The sequence below is a fragment of the Somniosus microcephalus genome, chromosome 4 (genome assembly GCF_052327205.1).
Source record: "Somniosus microcephalus isolate GS21.2 chromosome 4, FLI_Smic_1.0, whole genome shotgun sequence".
NCBI classification, from domain to species: Eukaryota; Metazoa; Chordata; class Chondrichthyes; order Squaliformes; family Somniosidae; genus Somniosus; species Somniosus microcephalus.
In genome coordinates, this window is record NC_140990.1 from 274,292,640 (window position 1) to 274,316,760 (window position 24,121).

The 24,121-nt window shown below is 46.3% G+C and overlaps 1 protein-coding gene across 3 annotated transcripts in view; it reads left to right on the forward strand.

The window, feature by feature from the left end:
• scn1laa (sodium channel, voltage-gated, type I-like, alpha) overlaps positions 1 to 24,121 on the forward strand; it is a 199,902-nt gene that overhangs the window by 23,484 nt on the left and 152,297 nt on the right. For all 3 annotated transcript variants that reach the window (XM_085986444.1, XM_085986442.1, XM_085986443.1), the window contains exons 7-10: positions 11,043 to 11,106; positions 16,605 to 16,746; positions 19,135 to 19,341; positions 20,199 to 20,489. In XM_085986444.1, the coding sequence (XP_085842570.1) occupies positions 11,043 to 11,106; positions 16,605 to 16,746; positions 19,135 to 19,341; positions 20,199 to 20,489 (704 nt within the window). The remainder of the gene's footprint in view (positions 1 to 11,042; positions 11,107 to 16,604; positions 16,747 to 19,134; positions 19,342 to 20,198; positions 20,490 to 24,121) is intronic.

The window sequence follows — 24,121 nt, forward strand, 5'->3', positions numbered from 1 at the left end:
ACAACGACCTCTGCCACCCAGGGGTCACGCGGCTGTTCCACTTCATAAAGTCTCGCAACTTACCCTACTCGATTGAGGAAGTTCGGTCTCTGACCAGGAACTGCCGCACTTGCGCTGAGTGCAAGCCTCGGTTCTACCGCCCAGATACAGCCCACTTAATCAAAGCTACACGGCCCTTTGAGCGGCTCAGCTTAGATTTCAAGGGCCCCCTCCCGTCAGTCGACCGCAATGTTTACTTCCTGAACATTGTGGACGAATACTCCCGTTTCCTATTCGCCTTCCCCTGCCCAGACATGACCAGCGCCACGGTCATTAAATGCCTCAACAGCCTGTTCTGCCTGTTCGGTATGCCAAGCTACATCCACACGGATAGGGGGGCGTCCTTCATGAGTGAAGAGCTACGCCAGTACATGCTGTCCAGGGGGATCGCCACGAGCCGTACCACCAGCTACAACCCCCAGGGTAACGGCCAGGTGGAGCGAGAGAACGGGACAGTATGGAAAGCAGTCACTCTAGCTCTAAGGACCAAGGGCCTCCCTATCTCCCGCTGGCAGGAAGTCCTCCCAGATGTGCTCCATTCGATACGGTCGCTATTGTGTACTGCCACTAATGCCACGCCTCATGAACGAATGTTTGTCTTTCCCCGGAAATCCACCTCAGGCGTATCCATGCCGTCATGGCTCTCCACCCCAGGTCCGGTATTTGTACGAAGGCATGTGAGGGGCCACAAGACGGACCCTCTCGTGGAGTCAGTGCACCTACTCCACGCCAACCCCCCCAATACACGTATGTCCGGCACGCTGACGGAAGGGAGGACACCGTGTCCATAAAAGACGTCGCCCCAGCCGGTAACGACAACAACCACGACAACAACAGCAACAGCGATCACAGCAATTCTTACCCACCCACTACTCTTTCATCACCCCCGGAAGAACATCGACCAACGGTGCCCCCACCAACTACCCCTTCAACAACCCTGGTGGCGCCCCTGGCAGAGACCCAGGAGGCCACCGGGGACACCCAGCCGACATCCGCGGCACCACGTCGGTCACAGAGGACTATCAAACCCCCGAACAGACTAAATCTATAGAAGGGGTGAATGTGATGAAATATGCCGTTCATCAGGCACTGTATTCTCTGTGTTCTCAGGCACTGTATTCTCTGTGTTTAGTTTAGTTTCAGTTTCATTTCCCCTCCGGTACTGTATTGTGCGTAGGGCTCCGCCCATACCTGGCCACTACTTAAGCAGGATGGGAGACACTTCTCCACTGTGTATTACTTTCTTAGTTAATAAAAGCCTTGCTTTGCTCTGTTAACGTCGAGTCTCGGTTTCATTGAGGCACATCACTCTCCACTCTCTGTCCTGTGACAGTTTGAACTGACTCTCTCCACTCTCTGTCCTGTCACAGTTTGAACTGTCTCTCTCCACTCTCTGTCCTGTGACAGTTTGAACTGTCTCTCTCCACTCTCTGTCCTGTGACAGTTTGAACTGATTCTCTCCACTCTCTGTCCTGTGACAGTTTGAACTGTCTCTCTCCACTCTCTGTCCTGTGACAGTTTGAACTGACTCTCTCCACTCTCTGTCCTGTGACAGTTTGAACTGTCTCTCTCCACTCTGTCCTGTGACAGTTTGAACTGTCTCTCTCCACTCTCTGTTCTGTGACAGTTTGAACTGTCTCTCTCCACTCTCTGTCCTGTGACAGTTTGAAGTGTCTCTCTCCACTCTCTGTCCTGTGACAGTTTGAACTGACTCTCTCCACTCTCTGTCCTGTGACAGTTTGAACTGTCTCTCTCCACTCTCTGTCCTGTGACAGTTTGAACTGTCTCTCTCCACTCTCTGTCCTGTGACAGTTTGAACTGACTCTCTCCACTCTCTGTCCTGTGACAGTTTGAACTGACTCTCTCCACTCTCTGTCCTGTGACAGTTTGAACTGACTCTCTCCACTCTGTCCTGTGACAGTTTGAACTGTCTCTCTCCACTCTCTGTCCTGTGACAGTTTGAACTGTCTCCACTCTCTGTCCTGTGACAGTTTGAACTGACTCTCTCCACTCTCTGTCCTGTGACAGTTTGAACTGTCTCTCCACTCTCTGTCCTGTGACAGTTTGAACTGACTCTCTCCACTCTCTGTCCTGTGACAGTTTGAACTGTCTCTCTCCACTCTATCCTGTGACAGTTTGAACTGACTCTCTCCACTCTCTGCCCTGTGACAGTTTGAACTGTCTCTCTCCACTCTATCCTGTGACAGTTTGAACTGTCTCTCTCCACTCTATCCTGTGACAGTTTGAACTGACTCTCTCCACTCTCTGCCCTGTGACAGTTTGAACTGTCTCTCTCCACTCTATCCTGTGACAGTTTGAACTGTCTCTCTCCACTCTATCCTGTGACAGTTTGAACTGACTCTCTCCACTCTCTGTCCTGTGACAGTTTGAACTGTCTCTCCACTCTCTGTCCTGTGACAGTTTGAACTGACTCTCTCCACTCTCTGTCCTGTGACAGTTTGAACTGTCTCTCTCCACTCTATCCTGTGACAGTTTGAACTGACTCTCTCCACTCTCTGCCCTGTGACAGTTTGAACTGTCTCTCTCCACTCTATCCTGTGACAGTTTGAACTGTCTCTCTCCACTCTATCCTGTGACAGTTTGAACTGACTCTCTCCACTCTCTGCCCTGTGACAGTTTGAACTGTCTCTCTCCACTCTATCCTGTGACAGTTTGAACTGTCTCTCTCCACTCTATCCTGTGACAGTTTGAACTGACTCTCTCCACTCTCTGTCCTGTGACAGTTTGAACTGACTCTGTGTCTCTCTGTCCTGTGACAGTTTGAACTGACTCTCTGGGGGAAAAATTCAGTTGGTAGCGCCACCCATTAGCGCCTTAAGAGGGTGCTAAGTGGGGCGCAAACCAACTAGCGCCCGGGCGCGGCGATATTTGTGCCTCTCGCGAAATTGACTGGACATTTTGCAGCAGCGCTAAACACTACCGCCACGATCTCCTGCGCTGGCAGATCGTGACGTCAGTTGAGTGCGCAACGCCGAGGTAGCGCCCTGGACTGGAAATTGAGTGGCGGCCCCTGCCTTAACTCCTGCCGCTAGCAACGACAGGTTGAGGGGAGCGTTTTGCAGTCGGGAAGGGACTGGGGGAGCGCTATTTAAAGGCGACCACTTCCTGCCTTTTTTTGTTGATGACATTTTTGCACCATGCATTCTGAGAGAGAGAGAGAGAGACTTCTGGTGAGATTCTACACTGTGTGAAGGAGTTTTGCATGCTGAGCAGCACTTTGCAGGTTCATTTTGATTTGCCCTTCCTTGTATCTATTTAGAAGAGACTGTGGGGGCTGCACTCTGAGCTCTTTCCCTGGGTCTCTCCATTGATCTTTCCAGCAGATTTGATGTACAGGTCTCTCCAGGCCGAGACTCAAGGCTGCAATGAACAGGATGTAGATGGAGACCAAGATAAAACCTCACCTTTAAGATAAAGACAGAAAATGCTGGAGAAACTCAGCAGGTCAAGCAGCATCTGTGAAGAGAGAAAAAGAGTTAACGTTTCAGGTCAATGACCATTCATCAGAACTCCCCTTTAAGAATTGGCCGGTGCCAGTGTGTCTCTGTTCCATTTCTGACTGACATCACATGAGCTTCGCCAGCGCTGTGAGTTAGCGCCTCGCTCCTTGGCCTTTGCGTCTTAAGACAGATGTGAAGCGCCTGATTTAGCGCTCCAATCACCTCCGGGGCGATAAAAGCCAAGTTTGCAGTCAGAGGTGATAATTAGCGGCAGGCGCTAATCTTTGCGCCCGGCCGTTAATTGCGCCCCGAATGGGGTGATACTGAATTTCTCCCCCTCTGTCTCTCTGTCCTGTGACAGTTTGAACTGTCTCTTTCCTGTGACAGTTTGAATTGACTCTCTCCACTCTCTGTCCTGTGACAGTCATGGCAGCACAGCTCAGCCCCGTGGCATTCTCCTCCTGCACTATGTGGGAAATCAGGGACACTTCCTGTGTCCCTGACGACCATGTATGTGGGAAGTGTATCCAGCTGCAGCTACTGGCAGATCGCATTGCAGCGCTGGAGCTGCAAATGGATACATACTGGAGCATTCGCGATGCTGAGGATGTCATGGATAGCCTGCTTAATGAGTTGGTCACACCGCAGGTAAAGGCTGCACAGGCAGGAAGGGAATGGGTGACCGCCAGGCAGAGTAGTAGGCGCAGGCAGGTAGTGCAGGGGTCCCCTGTGGCCATCCCCCTCTCAAACAGATATACCGCTTTGGATATTGTTGAGGGAGATGGCTTATCGGGGGAAGGCAGCAGCAGCCAACTTCCTGGCACTATGGGTGGTTCTGCTGCACAGGACGGGAGAAAAAAGAGCGGGAGAGCTATAGTGATAGGGGATTCTATTGTAAGGTGAATAGATCGGCATTTCTGCGGCCGCAAACAAGACTCCAGGATGGTATGTTGCCTCTGTGGTGCAAGGGTCAAGGATGTCCCGGGGCGGCTGCAGGGCATTCTGGAGAGGGAGGGTGAACAGCCAGTTGTTGTGGTGCATATAGGTACCAACGATACAGGTAAAAGATGGGATGAGGTCCTAAAAGCTGAATACAGGGAGTTAGGAGGTAAATTAAAAAATAGGACCTCAAAGGTAGTAATCTCCGGATTGCTACCAGTGCCACATGCTAGTCAGAATAGAAATAGAAGGATACTTCAGATGAATACGTGGCTAGAGGAATGGTGCAAGGGGGAGGGATTCAAATTCCTGGAACATTGGAACCGGTTCTGGGGGAGGTGGGACCAGTACAAACTGAACGGTTTGCACCTGGGCAGGACCAGTACTGATGTCCTAGAGGGAGCGTTTGCTAGTGCTCTGGGGGAGGGTTTAAACTAAAATGGCAGGGGGTTGGAAACCTGTGAAGGAAGACAGAGGAAAGGGAAGCAAGGATAGAAGCGAAAGACAGGAAGGAGAAAAGCAAAAGTGGCAGTCAAAGGGTGTAAATCAAACATGGCCACAGTAAATAATAATTCTAAAATGTCTAAGAGTGTTAAAAAAATAAGCCTGAAGGCTTTGTGTCTTAATGCGAGGAGCATTCGTAATAAGGTGGATGAATTAGCTGCGCATGTAGATGTAAACGGATATGATATAATTGGGATTATGGAGACTTGGCTCCAGGGTGACCAAGGCTGGCAATTCAAAATCCAGGGTTATTCAATATGCAGGAAAGACAGGCAAAAAGGAAAAGGAGGTGCGGTAGCATTGCTGGTTAAAGAGGAGATTAACACAATAGTAAGGAAGGATATTAGCTCTGATGATGTGGAATCTGCATGGGTAGAGCTGAGCAATACCAAGGGGCAGAAAATGTTAGTGGAAGTTGTATACAGACCCGCAAACAGTAATACTGAGGTTGGGGATGGTATTAATCGGGAAATTAGAGACGCGTCCAATAAGGACACAGCAGTTATCATGGGTGACTTTAATTTACATATAGATTGGGCAAACCAAATTATTAACAACTAGCAGGGGAGCCCCGCGTTGCAGGGCAATTTTTTGGGCTGGTGGATGTGTGGGCCAGGAGCCTGGGACTGGATTTGGGTTGTCGGCAGTTTCCAGGGCTTTTTTGGGCCTGGTGGATGTGTGGGCCGGGAGCTTGGGACTGGATTTGGGCTGTCGGCAGTTGGAGAAGCCTAGGCCCGTTTTGCACTGTTTTTTAACCTAAACATTTCTAGCTTTTAATACCTTCAAAGATGAAAGTTAAAGTACTTATAAAACATTTTTGGTAAATCTTATTTTTTTTAAAAAAGAAACTGACCTGGATTACCAAAGTTTTGAGCTGCCCTGGCTGCTGTATAATGGCTGACAGATCCCTGAGATGAAAACGATTAGTCCCGCCCACACACACACTGATTGGTCAACCATCAGGTGACTGAACTGTAGGATTGGTCAATCATGACGGCACAGGATTGGTCGACCTTGACGTCAGTCAATGCTAATGAGTGGAATTTTGAAGGTTTTTTGTATAATGTGCGAACAATTTTTGTCCGACCAAAAAGTAAATATGCCTACAAGAGTCCCCTAATGATGAGCTTTCTTTTGATATAACACATGTGCAGGTACGCTCTATAACTTTTGTTTGTATAGCCGGACAGAGAGAGAGACAGACAGAGAGAGAGACAGACAGAGAGAGAGACAGACAGACAGACATACCGTTTTATATATATAGATACTGTGGAGGAGGAATTCCTAGAGTGTATACGGGATGGTTTCCTGGACCAATATGTCGAGGAACCAACTAGAGATCAGGCCATCTTAGACTGGGTATTATGTAATGAGAAAGGATTAATTAGCAATCTTGTGCGAGGCCCCTTGGGGAGGAGCAATCATAATATGATAGAATTCTTCATTTAAGATGGAGAATGAAGTAGTTGACTCAGAGACTAGGGTCCTTTAATAATTTAAATAAAGGAAACTATGATGTATGAGGCGCGAGCTGGCTAGGATGGATTGGGGAATGTTACATAAAGGGTTGACAGTGGATAGGCAATGGCAAACAGTTAAAGATCGCATGGATGAAATACAGAATTTGTTCATCCCTGTTTGGCATAAATATAAAACAAAAATGGTGACTCAACCATGGCTAACAAGGGAAATTAGGGATAGCATAAGATCCAAGGAGAGGACATATAAATTGGCCAGAAAAAGCAGCAAACCTGAGAATTGGGAGCAGTTTAGGATTCAGTAAAGGAGAAGGAAGGGATTAATTAAGAGGGGGATAATAGAGTATGTGAGTAAGCTTGCAAGGAACATAAAAACTGACTAAAAGCTACTATAGATATGTGAAGAGAAAAAGATTGGTGAAGTCAAGGGTAGGTCCCTTGCAGTCAGAATCAGGGGAATTTATAATGGAGAACAAAGAAATGGCAAACCAATTAAATACATACTTTGGTTCTGTCTTCACAAAGGAGGACACAAATAACCTCCCAGAGATGTCGGGGAACATAGGGTCTAATGAGAGGGAGAAACTGAATGAAATCAGTATTTGTAGGGAAATGGTGTTAGGGAAATTGATGGGATTGAAGGCCGATAAATCCCCAGGGCCTGATAACCTACATCCTAGGGTACTTAAGGAAGTGGCCCTAGAAATAGTACAGTAGATGCATTGCTGGTCATCTTCCAAAATTCTACAGACTCTGGAACAGTTCCCATGGATTGGAGGGTAGCTAATGTAACCCCACTATTTAAAAAAGATGGTAGAGAGAAAACGGGGAATTATAGACCGGTAAGCCTGACATCGGTAGTGGGGAAAATGCGAGAGTCCATTATAAAAGATGTAATAGCAGAGCACTTGGAAAATAGTGACAGGATCGGACAAAGTCAACATGGATTTACAAAAGGTAAATTCATGCTTGACTAATCTACTGGAATTTTTTGAGGATGTAACTGGTAGAATAGATAAGGGAGAACCAGTGGATGTGGTGTATTTGGACTTTCAGAAGGCTTTCGATAAGGTCCCGCATAAGAGATTTGCGTTCAAATTTAAAGCACATGGGATTGGGTTAAGGTACTGACTTGGATAGAGAACTGGTTGGCAGACAGGAAGCAAAGAGTTGGAATAAACGGGTCTTTTTCCGAGTGGCAGGCAGTGACTAGTGGGGTACCGCATGGATCGGTGCTAGGACCCCAGTTATTCAAATTATATATTAATGATCTAGACAAGGGAACTAGATGTAATATCTCCAAGTTTGCAGACGACACAAAGCTGGGTGGACGTGTCTGCTGTGAAGAGGATGCAGAGAAACTCCAGTATGATTTGGACAGGTTGGGTGATTGGGCAGATGCATGGCAAATGCAGTATAATGTGGATAAATGCGAGGTTATCCACTTTGGTGGCAAAAACAGGAAGGCAGATTATTATCTGAACGGCAATAGATTGGGAGAAGGGGAAGTGCAACGAGACCTGGGTGTCCTTGTGCACCAGTCGCTGAAGGTAAGCATGCAGGTGCAGCAGGCGGTTAAGAAGGCAAATGGTATTTTGGCCTTCATAGCGAGAGGATTCGAGTACAGGAGCAAGGATGTCTTGCTGCAGTTGTACAGGGCCTTGGCGAGACCACATCTTGAGTATTGTGTGCAGTTTTGGTCGCCTTATCTGAGGAAGGATGTTCTTGCCATGGAGGGAGTGCAGCGAAGATTCACCAGACTGATAGCTGGGATGGCAGGAATGACGTATGAAGAGAGGTGGGTTGACTGGGCTTGTATTCGCTAGAGTTTAGAAGAATGAGAGAGGATCTCATTGAAACTTATAAAATTCTAACAGGACTAGACAGACTAGATGCAGGAAGGATGTTCCTGATGGCGGGGGAGTCCAGAACCAGAGGTCACAGTCTAAGGATAAGGGGTAAGCCATTTAGGATTGAGATGAGGAGGAATTTCTTCACCCAGAGAGTAGTAAACCTGTGGAATTCTCTACCACAGAAGGCAGTTGAGGCCAATTCATTAAATATATTCAAGAAGGATTTAGATATATTTCTTAAGGCTAAAGTGATCAAGGGATATGGGGAGAAAGCAGGGACGGTATTGAATTTGAATGATCAGCCATGATCGCATTGAATGGCGGAGCAGGCTCGAGGGGCCGAATGGCCTGCTCCTGTCTTCTATGTTTCTATTGACTCCTTACTGGGATTCAGATCCACAGAAGCCATCCTCCCTCCAATCATTCGCCCAAGCGGCCATTGTTCACATGTGAGCCCTGCGTGCTGGCAGGTTGTGGAAGCATCACAACTAAGTCTAATCCTGTTTGCATCCAAGATCTACACGTATAATTCCAGCAGAGATTACTGGATAGTAAGAGTGGGAGAGCTGCCCAATTTACCCCACACTAAACCAGGGCATCCTGGCTGTGACTAGATATCTAAATTTTATTTTAGTTATTCGTTCATGGGACATGGGCGTCGCTGGCAAGGCCAGCATTTATTCCAATCCCTAATTGCCCTTGAGAAGGTGGTGGTGAGCTGCCTCCTTGGACCACTGCACTCTGTGTGGTGAAGGTACTCCCACAGTGCTGTTAGGGAGGGAGTTCCAGGATTTTGACCCAGCAACGATGAAGGAAAGGCGATATACTTCCAAGTCAGGATGGTGTGTGACTTGGAGGGGAACTTGCAGGTGATGGTGTTCCCATGCGCCTGATGCCCTTGTCCTTCTAGGTGGTTTGGGAGGTGCTGCCGAAGAAGCTTGGCGAGTTGCTGCAGTGCATCTTGTAGATGGTACACACTGCAGCCACAGTGCGCCGGTGCTGGAGGGAGTGAATGTTTAAGGTGGTGGATGGGGTGCCAATCAAGCGGCCTCCTTTGTCCTGGATGGTGTCGAGCTTCTTGAGTGTTGTTGGAGCTGCACTCATTCAGGCAAGTGGAGAATATTCCATCACACTCCTTACTTGCACGTTGTAGATGATGGAAAGGCTTTGGGGAGTCAGGAGGTGAGACACTCGCCACAGAATACCCAGCCTCTGACCTGCTCTTGTTGCCACAGTATTTATGTGGCATGTCCAGTTAAGTTTCTGGTCAATGGTGACCCCCAGGATGTTGATGGTGGGGTATTCAGTGATGGTAATGCTGTTGAATGTCAAGGGGTGGTGGTTAGACTCTTTCTTGTTGGAGGTAGTCATTGCCTGGCACTTGTGTGGCGCGAATGTTACTTGCCACTTATCAGCCCAAGCCTGAATATCGTCCAGGTCTTGTTGCATGCGGGCATGGACTGCTTCATTATCTGAGGAGATGTGAATGGCACTGAACACTGTGTAGCCCTCAGCAAACATCCCCACTTCTGGCCTTATGTTGGAGGGAAGGTCATTGATGAAGCAGTTGAAGATGGTTGGGCCTAGGACACTGCCCTGAGGAACTCCTGCAGTGATGTCCTGGGGCTGTGATGATTGACCTCCAACAACCACAACCATCTTCCTTTGTGCTAGGTGTGACTCCAGGCAGTGGAGAGTTTACCTCCATTCCCATTGACTTCAGTTTTACTAGGGCTCCTTGATGCCACACTCGGTCAAAATGCTGCTCTCCTCACCTCTGGAATTCAGCTCTTTTGTCCATGTTTGGACCAAGGCTGTAATGAGGTCTGGAGCCGAGTGGTCCTCACGGAACCCAAACTGGGCATCAGTGAGCAGATTATTGGTGAGTGTCGTTTGATAGCACCATCAACGACACCTTCCATCACTTTGCTGATGATTGGGAGTAGACTGATGGGTCGGTAATTGGATGGATTGGATTTTTCCTGCTTTTTGCGGACAGGGCATACCTGGGCAGTTTTCCACATTGTTGGGTAGATGCCAGTGTTGTAGCTGTGCTGGAACAGCTTGGCTAGAAGCGTGGCTAGTTCTGGAGCACAAGTCTTCAACACGACAGCTGGATGTTGTCAGGGCCCATAGCCTTTGCTGTATCCAGTGCACTCAGCCGTTTCTTGGTATCACGCGGAGTGAATCGAATTGGCTGAAAACTGGCTTCTGTGATTGTGGGGACCTCAAGAGGTGGCCTAATTACAAGCTGAGGATTGAACCTGGAATCTTCCTGGTCTATATGTTTCAGCTACTCACTTGATAAACTTACTGAGTTATCAGGCAAGTTGTGTATGACTACTTTTAATGTACTGTGCCATGTTCTTTAAGACACACCCGTTCATTATTACAGTTTACTATACATGCTACCTCATTTTAATTTTATTTCTACTTTGAACTGAATTAAATTGTAGATTTAAAATATTGGTATTCACCTATTCAAGTATCTCATTTTAATGACAATAATAAGTATCCTGTGCTGCTTTTATCCTGCCCCAGTTAACATCAAATCTTGCTTATATATTAAAAAAATAATAAGCAATTTAAGATGCCTAAGGAAATTCAAATTTAATTCACTGCTACATAAGTATGGCAGAATACAGTTACAATGGATTGTATTCATTTAACTTATTAAACTAACAGTGAACATTATATTTTCCTAGGTATATAGGCAGATGTATATACAGGAAGATACAAAATAACTTTGTTTACCATTTAATTAACAGAAAATTACTATTTCTTGAAAGGAGCCAAAGATGCACTGCTTTGTGGTAATGGCTCAGATGCTGGGTGAGTTATTGTTAATTGTTGTGCTTTTTGCCGAACTTGTTTTAGAATAGACTGCATAAGTGAATTGTTATATTTAAAAACAATTAATAAATTAATTGTTTTTAATCCATTGCTTATTGTTATTATGAAAAATGCTGTATAGAATAGTTGGATTGGGGTATGTAATAAGGCTTCAACAAATTTGAGGGCATTAGATGATGTCTTAAAATGAGAACTTGTGAACATCATCCAAATCCATTGATTGTATTATAGCTGGCACAACTGAGACTGAGTGCATTACTGTGTACTGTAGTTGTGTTATTTTGGCATTTATAAGTAGCTATATTGTGCAAGCATCAACAATAGCTATGTGGTCTTCTGGTATCCACCATGATGATCTTGAAGGACATGTGAGTTCTTAAGGCACGATGAACTAGCTTTTTTGACAAAAACAACAACAACTTGTATTTATATGGCGCCTTTAACATAGTAAAACGTCTCAAGGCGCTTCACAGGAGTATTATAAGACACCAAGCCACATAAGAAGAAATTAGGGCAGATGACCAAAAGCTTGGTCAAAGAGGTAGGTTTTAAGGAGTGTCTTAAAGGAGGAAAGAGAGGTAGTGATATGAGCTCATGGTGTTGGGGATAGAGGATTGGCTAACTAACAGAAAACAGAGAGTTGGGATAAATGGATCATTTTCAGGTTGGCAAACTGTAACTAGTGGGGTGCCACAGGGATCAGTGCTGGGGCCTCAACTATTACAATCTATATTAATGACTTGGATGAAGGAACCATGGCCTCGAAATTGGGTTGAGGCGCCAAACTGGCGCCAAGCTCACCTGGTTTTTGCGCAGCGTTCGAAGCTGTAGCGATCGTCAGAAATTCAGTTTCAGTGCCCCTAGAGGGAGATGGGGCGAGGCTCGAGGCGCTCCGCGTCCCTCTTAGGGCGCTGAAACTGAATATCGCAGCGCAACGTGCCACAGCGCCACATGCTGCGGCACGGCACGCTGCGGTACTGCAGGCCTTCCTCCCACTGTTAAGGGGGAGGGGCCTGCAACAGCGCGAACCCCGATCGCGAGTGCCAGCAAAAGAGCCCGGCACCAAGGAGAAGTGCCGGGCTCTCGGGAAACAGCCAGCAATGCCACGGGGGGGGGGGGGGGGGACCAGGAGGCCGGGGACGGAGGTGCTGGCAGGCGTCCGCCGAAAAAGCGGCCGCCCCGCACCTCCACCTTAACTTGCGCTTCTGCCGGCGCAGCAAGGCCCCATGAACCGGGCGCGCCGTTCGCTACCAAATATCGTGTTTGGGGCGCGAATGGGGCGCTGCGCACACCGATGACGTCATCGGTGGCGGCGCAGCGCAAATGGCTAATGCCACCATTAGCGCCCCTGCTGAATATCGCGGGAGGCGCAGCCAGTGGCGCTACAGCCACTGACTGCCTCTTTAGGCGCTAACAGGTGGCGCTACTCACCTAATTTTTCCTCCCAAGTGTACTGTAGCCAAATTAGCAGACGATACAAAGATATGTGGGAAAGCAAGTTGTGAAGAGGACACAATGAGTCTGCAGAGGGATATAGATAGATTAAGTGAGTGGGCAAACATTTGGCAGATGGAGTATAATGTGGGAAAATGTGAGGTTATCCACTTTGGTAGGAAGAATAGAAAAGCAAAATAATATTTAAATGGAGAGAGACTACAGAGTACTGCATACAGTTTTGGTCTCCTTATTTAAGGAGGGATATACTTGCATTGGAGGGAGTTCAGAGAAGGTTGACTAGGTTGATTCCTGGGATGAAGACGTTGTCTTATGAGGAAAGGTTGAGCAGGTTGGGCCTACACTCATTGGAGTTTAGAGGAATGAGAGGTGATCGTATTGAAACATATAAGATTCTGAGGGGGCTTGAGAGGGTAGATGCTGAGAGGATGTTTCCCCTCATGGGGAATCTAGAACTAGGGGGCAGAGTTTCAGAATAAGGGGTCACCCATTTAAGACACAGATGAGGAGGAATTTCTTCTCTCAGATGGTCATGAATCTTTGGAATTTTCTAGATGAGGGTTGTGCGTTTGATGTAGTTTATATGGACTTTAGCAAGGCTTTTGATAAGGTTCCACATGGCAGACTGGTCATGAAGTTAAAAGCCCATGGGATCCAGGGCAAAGTGTCAAGTTGGATTCAAAACTGGCTCGGAGACAGGAAGCAGAGGGTAATGGTTGATGGGTGTTTTTGTGACCGGAAGGCTGTTTCCAGTGGGGTTCCGCAGGGCTCAGTACTAGGTTCCTTGCTTTTTGTGGTATATATCAATGATCTAGACTTAAATATAGGGGGTATGATTAAGAAGTTTGCAGATGATACTAAAATCGGCTGTGTGGTTCATACTGAAGAAGGAAGCTGTAGACTGCAGTAAGATATCAATAAATTGGTCAGGTGGGCAGAACAGTGGCAAATGGAATTCAATCTGGAGAAGTGTGAGGTAATGCATTTGGGGAGGGCTAACAAGGAAAGGGAATACACATTAAATGGTAGGACACTGAGTAGCGTAGAGGAACAAAGGGACCTTGGAGTGCATGTCCACAGATCTCTGAAGGTAGCAGGCCAGGTAGATAAAGTGGTTAAGAAGCCATATGGAATGCTTGCCTTTATTAGCCGTGGCATAGAATACAAGAGCAGGGGGGGGTTATGCTTCAACTGTATAAAACACTAGTTAGGCCTCAACTAGAGTACTGCATGCAGTTCTGGTCACCACGTTACAGGAAAGATGTGATTGCACTAGAGAGGGTACAGAGGAGATTTACAAGGATGCTGCCGGGAGTAGAGAATCTTAGCTATGAGGAAAGACTGGATAGGCTGGGTCTATTTTCCTTGGAACAGAGGAGGCTGAGGGGAGACCTTATTGAGCTGTATAAAATGATGAGGGGCTTAGATAAAGTGGATAGAAAGGACCTATTTCCCTTAACAGAGGGGTCAAAAACCAGGGGGCGCAGATTTAAAGTAATTGGGGGAAGGTTTAGAGGGGATTTGAGGGGAAATGTCTTCACCCAGAGGGTTGTGGGGGTCTGGAACTCACTGCCTGAAGGGGTGGTAGAGGCAGGAACCCTAACCACATTTAAAAAGTACTTGGATGTGCATTTGGGATGCTCTAACCTGCAGGGCTACGGACCAAGAGCTGGGAAGTGGGATTAGGCTGGATAGCTCTTTGTTGGCCGGCGCGAACATGATGGGCCGAAATGGCCTCCTTCCGTGCTGTAACTTTCTATGATTCTACCCCAGAGAGCTGTGGAGGCTGAGTCATTGAATATATTCAAGGCTGAGATAGACAGATATTTGAACTACAGGGGAGTCAAGGGTTATGGGAAACAGACAGAAAAGTGGAGTTGAGGCCAAGATCAGATCAGCCATGATCTTATTGAATGGCGGAGCAGGCTCGAGGGGCCGAATGGCCTACTCCTGCTCCTATTTCTTATGTTCTTATGTAGAGGCGGAGAGGTTTAGGGAGGTAATTCCAGAGCTTAGGGCCTAGGCAGCTGAAGGCATGGCCACCAATGGTTGAGCGATTATAATCAGGGATGCTCAAGAGAGCAGAATTTGAGGAACGCAGATATCTCAGGGGGGTGGTGGGGTGGGGGGTTTTTGGGGCTGAAGGAGATTACAGAGATAGTGAGGGGCGAGGCCATGGAGGGATTTGAAAACAAGGATGAGAATTTTAAAATCGAGGCATTGTTTAACTGGGAGCCAATGTAGGTCAGCGAGCACAGGGGTGATGAGTGAACAGGACTTGGTGCGAATCAGGACACGGGCAGCCGAGTTTTGGATCACCTCAATTTGGGAAAGGTAGAATGTAGGAGGCCAGCCAGGAGTGCGTTGGAATAGTCAAGTTTAGAGGTAACAAAGGCGTGGATGAGGACTTCAGCAGCAGATGAGCTGAGGCAGGGGTGGAGACGGGCGATGTTATGGAGGTGGAAATAGGCAGTCTTAGTTATGCCGCAGATATGTGGTCGGAAGCTCATTTCAGGGTCAAATATGACACCAAGGTTGCAAACAGTCTGGTTCAGCCTCAGACAGATGCTAGGGAGAGGGATGGAGTTGGTGGCTAGGGAATGGAGTTTATAGCGGGGACCGAAGGCAATGGCTTCGGTCTTCCCAATATTTAATTGGAGAAAATTTCTGCTCATCCAGTACTGGATGGCGGACAAGCAATCTGACAATTTAGAGACCGTGGAGGGGTCGAGAAAAGTGGTGGTGAGGTAGAGCTGGGTGTCGTCAGCGTACATGTGGAAACTGACACCATGTTTTCGGATGATGTCAAGGGGCAGCATATAGATGAGAAATAGGAGGGGGCCAAGGATAGATCCTTGGGGGACACCAGAGATAACGATGCAGGAGTGGGAAGAAAAGCCATTGCAGGTGATTTTATGGCTATGCTTAGATAGATAAGAATGAAATCAGGCAAGTGCACTCCCACTGAGCTGGACGATGGAGAGGTGTTGGAGGAGGATGGAGCGGTCGACTGTGTCAAAGGCTGCAGACAGGTCGAGAAGGACAAGGAGGAATAGTTTACCTTTATCACAATCACAGGGTGTAATTTATTACTTTGATGAGAGCCATTTAGGTACTGTGGCAGGGGCGGAAACCGGATTGGAGGGATTCAAACATGGAGTTCTGGGAAAGATGGGCACGGATTTTGGAGGCGACAACACATTCAAGGGCTTTGGAGAGGAAAGGGAGGTTGGATATGGGGCAGTACGGAAGGGTCAAGGGTTATTTTTTTGAGGAGAGGGGTGATGACAGCAGATTTGAAGGAGAGGGGGACAGTACCTGAGGAGAGCGAACCATTAACAATGTCAGCTAACTTGGGAGCCAGAAAAGGAAGTTGGGTGGCCAGCAGTTTAGTGGGAATAGGGTCGAGGGAGCAGGCAGTGGGTTTCATGGACAAGATGAGTGTGGAGATGTCAAGAGGGAAGATCGGAGAGAAACTGAAGAAAGGTGCGAGTTCAGCGCTAGGGCAGGGGGGAACCTTAGGGGAAGTTTGGCCCGGTGGGCTAGGGGAAGGAAGGGAAGTGGCAAAGGCAGCTGATCAGTTGGTCTCAATCTTAGAGATAATGAAATCCATGAGCTCTTCACACTTGTTGGAGGTGAGTGTGAAGGAGACAGGGGAGAGGGGTTTAAGAAGATGGTTAGCAGTAGAGAATTTGCATTCCGGAATGATCCTGGAATAGTGAGCAGTTTTGGCAGACAAGAGTAGGACCCAATAATGCTTTATGTGGTTCAGCCAGATTTGGCGGTGAATGGCTAAACCAGTTGTCTGCCATATCCATTCAAGTCTGCGCCCCTTGGACTTAAGAGAGCGAAAAACCTCAGGCATATCACTTCAAATGACAGGCAAACCAGTGAGGCAGGAATATTTTTGTTGATATGACACACAAAAAGTAACACAACCGCTATAAATTATTAAAAAAGATTAAAAGTAGATATGTTAAACATTTTAATTGTGCTTTTTATTTCATATTTTATTTTCTTAGTCGATGTCCTGAGGGGTATACATGTATGAAAGCTGGAAGAAACCCAAATTATGGTTATACCAGCTTTGACTCATTTAGCTGGGCATTCTTATCATTGTTTCGGCTGATGACTCAGGACTTTTGGGAAAACCTTTACCAGCTGGTAAGCATGATTTATCATTATGTATAAATGCAATATAAAAATTTTATGCAAATACATGTGCATAAGAATATTTATAATGCTTTTCAGTAGTACAGTACAATGTCCTTTAGGGAAGGAAATCTGCCACCCTTACCCGGTCTGGCCTATACGTGACTCCAGGCCCACAGCACTGTGGTTGACTCTTAACTGCCCTCTGAAATGGCCCAGCAAGCCACTCAGTTGTAGGAAAACACCTCGTGGACTGCAGCCGTTCAAGCAGGCAGCTCACCACCACCTTCTCAAGGGCAATTAGGGATGGGCAATAAATGCTGGCTTTGCCAGCGACGCCCACATCCCATGAATGAATAAAGAAAAGTATACAGTATATTTGATTTGTATTAGATGAGCTATTGAATATAATTAGAACAATCACAATGGAATAAAAGCATGTTATTCTCTGGCTACTAATAAAAATAATATGAGTAGTCCTTTCACCCATAGTATTTGTGGCCAAAATATATATCAACTGTCAAATGCACGACTGTAACAACCCAAGTGTTTTCAGATAAATCTCTACAATAAGAGATAAATGCCTCTTCAAAACATGAAATAACCTCACATTTAACCGAACAATTTAGTTGAGATTGGGAAGTGGTGCAGAGCAAAAATCATTCTTGGGTAGCCTTCTTTTAAATAGTACAGCTGCAACCAAGTCATGGAACAAAATATTTTAAATTGATCAGTAACCAACTGTCAAATGCACTACTGTAACAACTTGAGTATTTTCAGCTAAATCTCTACGATAAGAGATAACTGCCTCTACAAGACATGAAATAATCTCACATGACAATAAGGTATTTAAGTATCCACTGTGCTTTGAATAGCCTTAGTAGAAAGAAAGGAAAATATATTTTTTTTTAACAAACATAAATATAATACTCAATGGGTAGTTATGAAATAACGGGGGAATAATTGATCCCCGCCATGCCTGTTCTTTGGGTGCAAAATGCATGTTGGCAGGGACCAATTTCTCTGCTCAATCGCTCACATCCAATCCCCCCTGGAAGTGTGCTGACTACCCAGGCGACCACTTGAAACAGCCGTTAGACTCCTTAAATATGCTAATCAGGATCCCAATGCCAAATTTGGTAGGTGTCGCTCAGTTTTTCTGGGTCTACGTCAGCATAACTAGCAGTTCTTAAAGAGCCTGCTGGAGGATGCCGACGAAAAGGTAGGTTTTTCACTTTTCATTTATCCTAATGTGGAGCTAGGAGGAGCAGGAGTGCTCTTCCGGGCTCTATAGCAATACTGCAGGCCACTGCCCACTTGCGCACATCCCCTCCCTTTCACTCCCTCCCCCACCCAGGACTTACAGATCTTTGGAAGGCTCCGATAGCGAGCTGCATCGGAATGCCCGATTGAGCTCCAGTTTTATGGAGATGAGGCCTGAGGCCCAATTTTGAGCGAGCCTCAGGTCTTTGTCTTCGGGCACATGCTCTCGACGCATAGCCGGTTTCATGTTTCCCAGTGCTAGCCATATTTCTCACCCACCATGTTTATCCCACTTGTAAAGCAGATCCTCTTGTGAGTGTATAATCTTCCCGATTGGTATTGTATATAGTTATACAGGGGGTCTGATACACTCAAATTTTTATTAATTATTAGCAATTAATCAGAATTCAGTCATTATAAGATGTAATAACAACAACAACAACTTGTATTTATATAGCACCTTTAACGTAGTAAAACGTCCCAGGGCACTGCACAGGAGTATTAAAAGACAACAAATTTGACACCGAGCCACATAAAAAAAAATTAGGGCAGGAAAGAGGTAGGTTTTAAGGAGCGTCTTAAAGGAGGAAAGAGAGGTAGAGAGGTGGAGAGGTTTAGGCAGGCTTAATGAAAATAACCCAATCAGTAAAAGAATTGAACCAATCAAATCACTTGAAATGTTTTTTCAAAACCTTTTGCTATTTTTCTTTTCCCACACACATTTAAAAAATTAAATAATTTACAGCATATCTATAAAAACGTCTGCTGTGTCTAAATACCTTCATTAACATTTTTACCCAAAGGTTCCTGCCTTCTGGAAAAGCCTAGCATTTAAGTTGATATTCTTCCTAGATCTATTATTTTGTCAGAAGTATCATTAAATGTACTGAAATATTTGAGAACGATCTTAAATTATCCCTGATTGTTATAGTTAAATCATTTATTAATTATTGATTGTTACATTAATAATTACTTTAAAAAGTTGATGCTATTTATTTCTCTGAACTGTTTACCTGAAGTGCCCTTATTCATTCCAGTTTTGTACTAATAAATGCTTTTACATAAAAATCTCTGATTTGTCAAAGTAGACTATCTAAGCAAAAGAGTAAGGGAGAGCCTAAAATTTTGTTTTATCAGACCCTGAGAGCTGCTGGCAAAACATACATGATATTTTTTGTGCTGGTCATATTCCTGGGATCTTTCTACTTGGTCAATTTGATTCTGGCTGTTGTTGCCATGGCCTATGATGAGCAAAACCAGGCTACTTTAGAAGAAGCTGAACAGAAAGAAGCAGAATTTCAGCAGATGCTTGAACAGCTTAAAAGGCATCAAGAAGCAGCTCAGGTAGGATTTTCATAATTGTCATTTCATAACACATATGCTGAAGTTGCCAAATTGCATTATGATAATGACTATTAGAGTAATCTGTATCTATCTCGCTGTGGCTAATCATTTTATGATTGAATTGCCAACAATAACCTTTTTTAAAATGAATGCATTTTCAGCAGCATTACAATCAGAAATCTTAGGCCTCTCCCATTCTTTCACGATCTATCTATTTATTAAAAATGGTGCATCCAGAGTGCATTTCCTTTAATCCATCACACAGGTCCGACACTTGCTCCGCTCATCGAAGACTAATTTAGCAGGAGTGGCTTGAAACAGGAGTTAGGACCCACATTTACACATGGAAGGAGCCTAACTCCTGTTCAGGCAACCAATAGGAATGCCTGAAAAATGGCTGGATCCAGTTTTCAGTTGGGCTTTTTCAGGCGTCCTTGGGTACTGGATGTTGGTCCCTGAAATTGGGCCTTACTGCGCATGTTTTATGTCCACAATTTCTACCCCAACGCATCTCATTCTTTTTATTGGCAAAGCTATAACCTCAGTGCTTAAAATCTCCTAGCCATCTTATAGTGCAGTGTCCGAATCGCTACATCTTGATCATCTCCATGCCTTTCAAAGTAGGATTAAAAAACTTATTTCTTTAAATTGGTCTGAAAATTATCGTTGGATAATAGCATATGAATGCTTAAAAACATTCGACTGAAAGTCCTTTGTGCACACTTTTAGTAGAAGTATTAACCTATCTTCCTCCCCGATTCGTCTAGTTAAAGTATATACTGATAAATTAGCAACAATTCATTTTTGGTTAATATAAATGCCTTGCAAAATGCTGTGATGTTCTTTCCATCGGACAGGCTGCAGCAGCTGCAGCAGCTGAGGCAGGGGATGGAAGTGGAAGAGTTGGACTATATGAAATGTCACATAGTTCCTCAGATGCATCAAAGCTTAGTTCAAAGAGTGCCAAGGAAAGACGAAACAGAAGGAAGAAACGGAGACAAACAGAGCAAGGAGCTGAGGAAAAGGATAATGATGAAAAGATTCACAAATCAGAATCAGAAGACAATGGAAGAAAGGGGAATGGTTTTCGATTTTCCATTGATCGTAACTGTATTTCTTATGAAAAGAAAATTTCTTCCCCACACCAGGTAAGAGGAATTAGTTATAGAAAGTATATATGGAATTATACATTAATCAGCAGTAAATAAGCAATGGGAGGCCTGCAAATAGGAGATAGTTCAGGTACAGACTAGACACATTCCCACAGGGGGGAAAGGAAGGGCATCCACAGCTAGAGCTCCCTGGATGACTAAAGATATAGGGCTAGAAATTCAGTAGGCTTTGCGCCCAGTTTTCGCCCAAAGAGGGCTTTTGCGCCACTTGCTGAGATTGCGCCGATATTCAGCGCTGCGGTAATGGCGGCGTTAGCCAGTAGCACTGCGCCGCCACCGATGACGTCATTGGTGTGCGCAGTGCCCCGCTACCGGCCCGACCGCCATATTTAGTTGCGGCCGCCTCTTCCGCAGCAGCCGCAAACAGCGATCTGAAAACGGGGCCGTCCTGCAGCCTTAGTGGGGCGAGTTAAGGAGGAGGTGCGGCCGGCCGCTTTTCGGCGGCCGCCTGCCCGCACCTCCTTCCCCGGCCTCCTCCACCCACCGCCCCCCCCCCCCCCGCGGCATTGCCGGCTGTTTTCCGGGAGCCCGGCACTTCTCCGTGGTGCCGGGCTCATTTGCCGGCACTAGCGAGCGGCGATCTCGCTGTTGCAGGCACCTCCCCCTTAAGAGAGGGAGGAAGGCCTGCAGTACCGCAGCCTGCCGCTCCGCAGCGGGTGGCGCTGCGGCACCTAGCGCGCCGAAATTCAGTTTCAGCGCCCCAAGCGGGGGCGGCCACACCCTTGAATAGCGGCCGGCTTCGACTTGGGGCGCTGAAACTGAATTTCCGGCGGACGCAAGTGGCTCCGCGCGCAGCGGTAACTTCTGGGCGCAAGCGAGCTGGCGGGCCCAAACTGAATTTCTAGGCCATAGAGTTTAAAATGAGACAGAAAAGGGCTAATGATAAATGTCATGTTCATAATTCAGTAGAGAACCAAACTGAATTCAAAAAGTGCAGGGGAGAACTGAAAAAGGAAATAAGAGGGGCAAAGAGAGTGTATGAGAATAGCTTAGCGGGTAACATAAAAGAGAACACAAAAATCTATTATATACATATACATAGTAAAAGGGTAGTCAAAGGAAGGGTGGGGCTGACTAGGGACCAAAAAGGAAATCTTCTTGCGGAGGCAGAGGGCCTGGCTGATGTACTAAACGAGTACTTTGCATCTGCCTTCATTAAAGAAGAGGATGCTGCCAATGTCACAGTAAAGGAGGAGGTAGTAGAGAAATTGGGTAGGATTAAAATAAAGAGGAGGCACTTAAAAGGTTGGCAGCGCTCAAAATAGTAGCATCGTTAGATGATTCTGATACATGTAAAGGATTCTCATCATAATGTATGGATCACCATACTTCTGATTGTATGACTTCAAAAGCAAAATATAATAGCAGATACCAGCAGAACTGTCCAGTGGCTTTGCATTTAGTCAGCTCCAGTGTCCTAAAATCTTAGAAACTACAACATCATGACTTGCATTAATGCCACATTGTACTTCGCTATTGGTATCAGTTTGATTTTTGGGATCAAGAAATGGTGTAGAAGTAAATGTAATTTTTGTTCCCCCAGTAATACTGGCTGCACACACTAGATGTTCTGGCTTCTTATGCATTGTGGTGCACCACTACCTTAGCACTGCACCTTTATATTTGTAGACATACACAGTTCATAATGTCACGTGATGCACACATGAATGCATGTGTGATGGCAGTAGTGGTAGTGCTCAGTTATTCGAGAAAGAAGACACAACCTGTCTGCTATGATGAGGGGAATATCCACAACCTTGAAAGTAAGTATAATGACAGCATTTGTGAAGAGGTTTGATATGATTTCTCTTTTTCTGGAAGCAACAAATAGTACTCAGACACAGTTTTGATATATCAGAATGTTGCTTTTGTAGTTTCTCATCAGAATTACCACATGTACAACCTTTTGGCTCTCCAACAGCTATTATTCCTTTTTAACTCGTGTGAATAGAAACAAACAGAATAAATGTACCATTTCAAAAAATAATTAAGAACAAGTTTTTATAAACTTTATTCAGTGATAAGACTCAGTGGGCTGGATTTTGTCAGTGTGGGCGGGCTGGGGCGTGTCAGGTGGAAATCGTGTCAGGACCCCGACTCCTAAGTGAAGTGTTGAAAAAGTGGGATTGTCCCCTAATTGGGCAATTGATTTCCTGCGTGTGGGAACCACTGGACCAATGAGTCTTTTCATACAGAAAGTCGCCTCCGATTATGTCATCAATGCTGTTGGATTTAAGGCCTGCAAGCAGCCTTGATTCTTCTGGAAACTACAAAGGCTCTGCAATTTATATGAAGGAGTTGAATTGTGGAAAATGTCAACGATCAAACAAAAGTGTGCTCCTCGGTTTGATGAGCCCTCCCGCCAAGCTCTGGTGTACAGAGCCAGCTGTAATAAGGAGGTGCTCTTCCCTTCCTCAGGGAGAAAGAAGCCACCCCAGCAGACAAAAGCTGTGTGGCTACACGTGGCCCAGGAGGTCAACTCCATTTCAATGAGCCGCAGAACCTGGCTGCAATGCAGGAAGAGGTTTCATGCCCTTCTCCGCACAGGAAAAGTGAGTATGACTTTCCCATCACCCTCAATCTGATCCCCATCGCCTCTCCTCACCAGCACTCTGCTTTGCCAACCTCTTCCTCCACATCCCACTGGACACTTATATCCCTGCACCCTTACCCATTCCCTCTCTCTCTATGGTCACATTCACTTAACTATTCGACCATGCAGCCCTCACACTCCCTATCACTGTGATGCCATGACAACAACAACTTACAACACACAGGGAGGGTCTTTTGTATTCTTCTAAGCATCTATGCTATGCATTCACTACACTCACTCCTTCATTCTCATTCAAATTCCACTTGTGTCCCTCATTGCAGGAAAAGAGAGCCCACAATAAGAGGGAAAGAGCCATGACAGGAGGAGGGCCACCCTCAGTAGCCCAGCTCACCGCCTGGGAGGAGGCGGCCCTGGAAATCGCCGGGATCGAGGAGGATACCCAAGTGGGGGACGGACAGATGGGCGCATCACAGCAAGCTGGTGCCAGAATAGTTTGGAATCTCATTGACATAGCATGAGTCACTGATAATGATTCTGATGCTCTAACAGACTGACTTATGATCATCTGCTATATTCAGTGTGCATGTAACCTTGGCCTCACATCTCTAACTCTTTCCTTTACTCCCCCACAGGACCATCGAAAGCCCCCATCCCCACTATCCAGGAGGAACAGCCTGAGCCTCCAGACTCCTCAGAGGAAGCTGCAACCTCTGAGGGCGCAGCGTCAGCAGAATTCAGCGCACCCAGCACCAGCGCAGACAGTAACACCTCAGTGGGACCATCGCAAGATAGAGTAGTGATGCCACCTGGTGTATCACAGCTCACAAGTGAGCATCAGCAGATGGTGGAGACAGGGACAGCAGTGGAGAGTCCTCGTCAGAGGGTGCAGGACTCTGCCAGCTCGGCTCCGCTACATGTCGACCCTGTGCCTCCGGGACCATCCAGAAGGAGAACGGTGCTGGAACTCCAGGAACAGGTGCAGGAGTCTCTGGCAGGCTTTGTCTCCAGGGTTGCTGCGAGTGTGGAGCGAATGGAGAAGTCCATCGCGAACATG